General features: G+C 67.3%; 1 protein-coding gene across 1 annotated transcript in view; it reads left to right on the plus strand.

Annotated features, from left to right (window-relative positions):
- Window positions 1–201, plus strand: part of ACBD4 (acyl-CoA binding domain containing 4) — a gene marked incomplete at both ends in the record, with an annotated part of 6,064 nt that extends 5,863 nt beyond the window's left edge. The window contains one exon of the mRNA XM_010180707.1: window positions 157–201. Within this exon, the coding sequence (XP_010179009.1) occupies window positions 157–201 (45 nt within the window). The remainder of the gene's footprint in view (window positions 1–156) is intronic.
- Window positions 202–248: the final 47 nt, after the last annotated feature.

The following is a 248-nucleotide window of genomic DNA, read 5'->3' on the forward strand; positions in this document are numbered from 1 at the left end:
CCCCCCACAGCACGGGCAGGGACCCACGGCCCCCATGCCCCTGGGGTCCAAGCCCAGCTGCAGCATCCTCTGTCACCATCCCTTCTCACGGGGACATGGGGGGGTGAAGAGGGGTGCCCAGCCCCGCCTGCGCCCCAAAACTCTCCTCTCTTGCAGGAGGACACTGCTGAGACTGATCCTGAGCAGCTGCTTGCTCCGCAGGTGAGGTGGAGGTGGAGGTGGCACAGTGTGGTGGCCCTGCCACCCAG

Source organism: Mesitornis unicolor, unplaced genomic scaffold, assembly GCF_000695765.1.
Source record: "Mesitornis unicolor isolate BGI_N332 unplaced genomic scaffold, ASM69576v1 scaffold39533, whole genome shotgun sequence".
NCBI classification, from domain to species: domain Eukaryota; kingdom Metazoa; phylum Chordata; class Aves; order Mesitornithiformes; family Mesitornithidae; genus Mesitornis; species Mesitornis unicolor.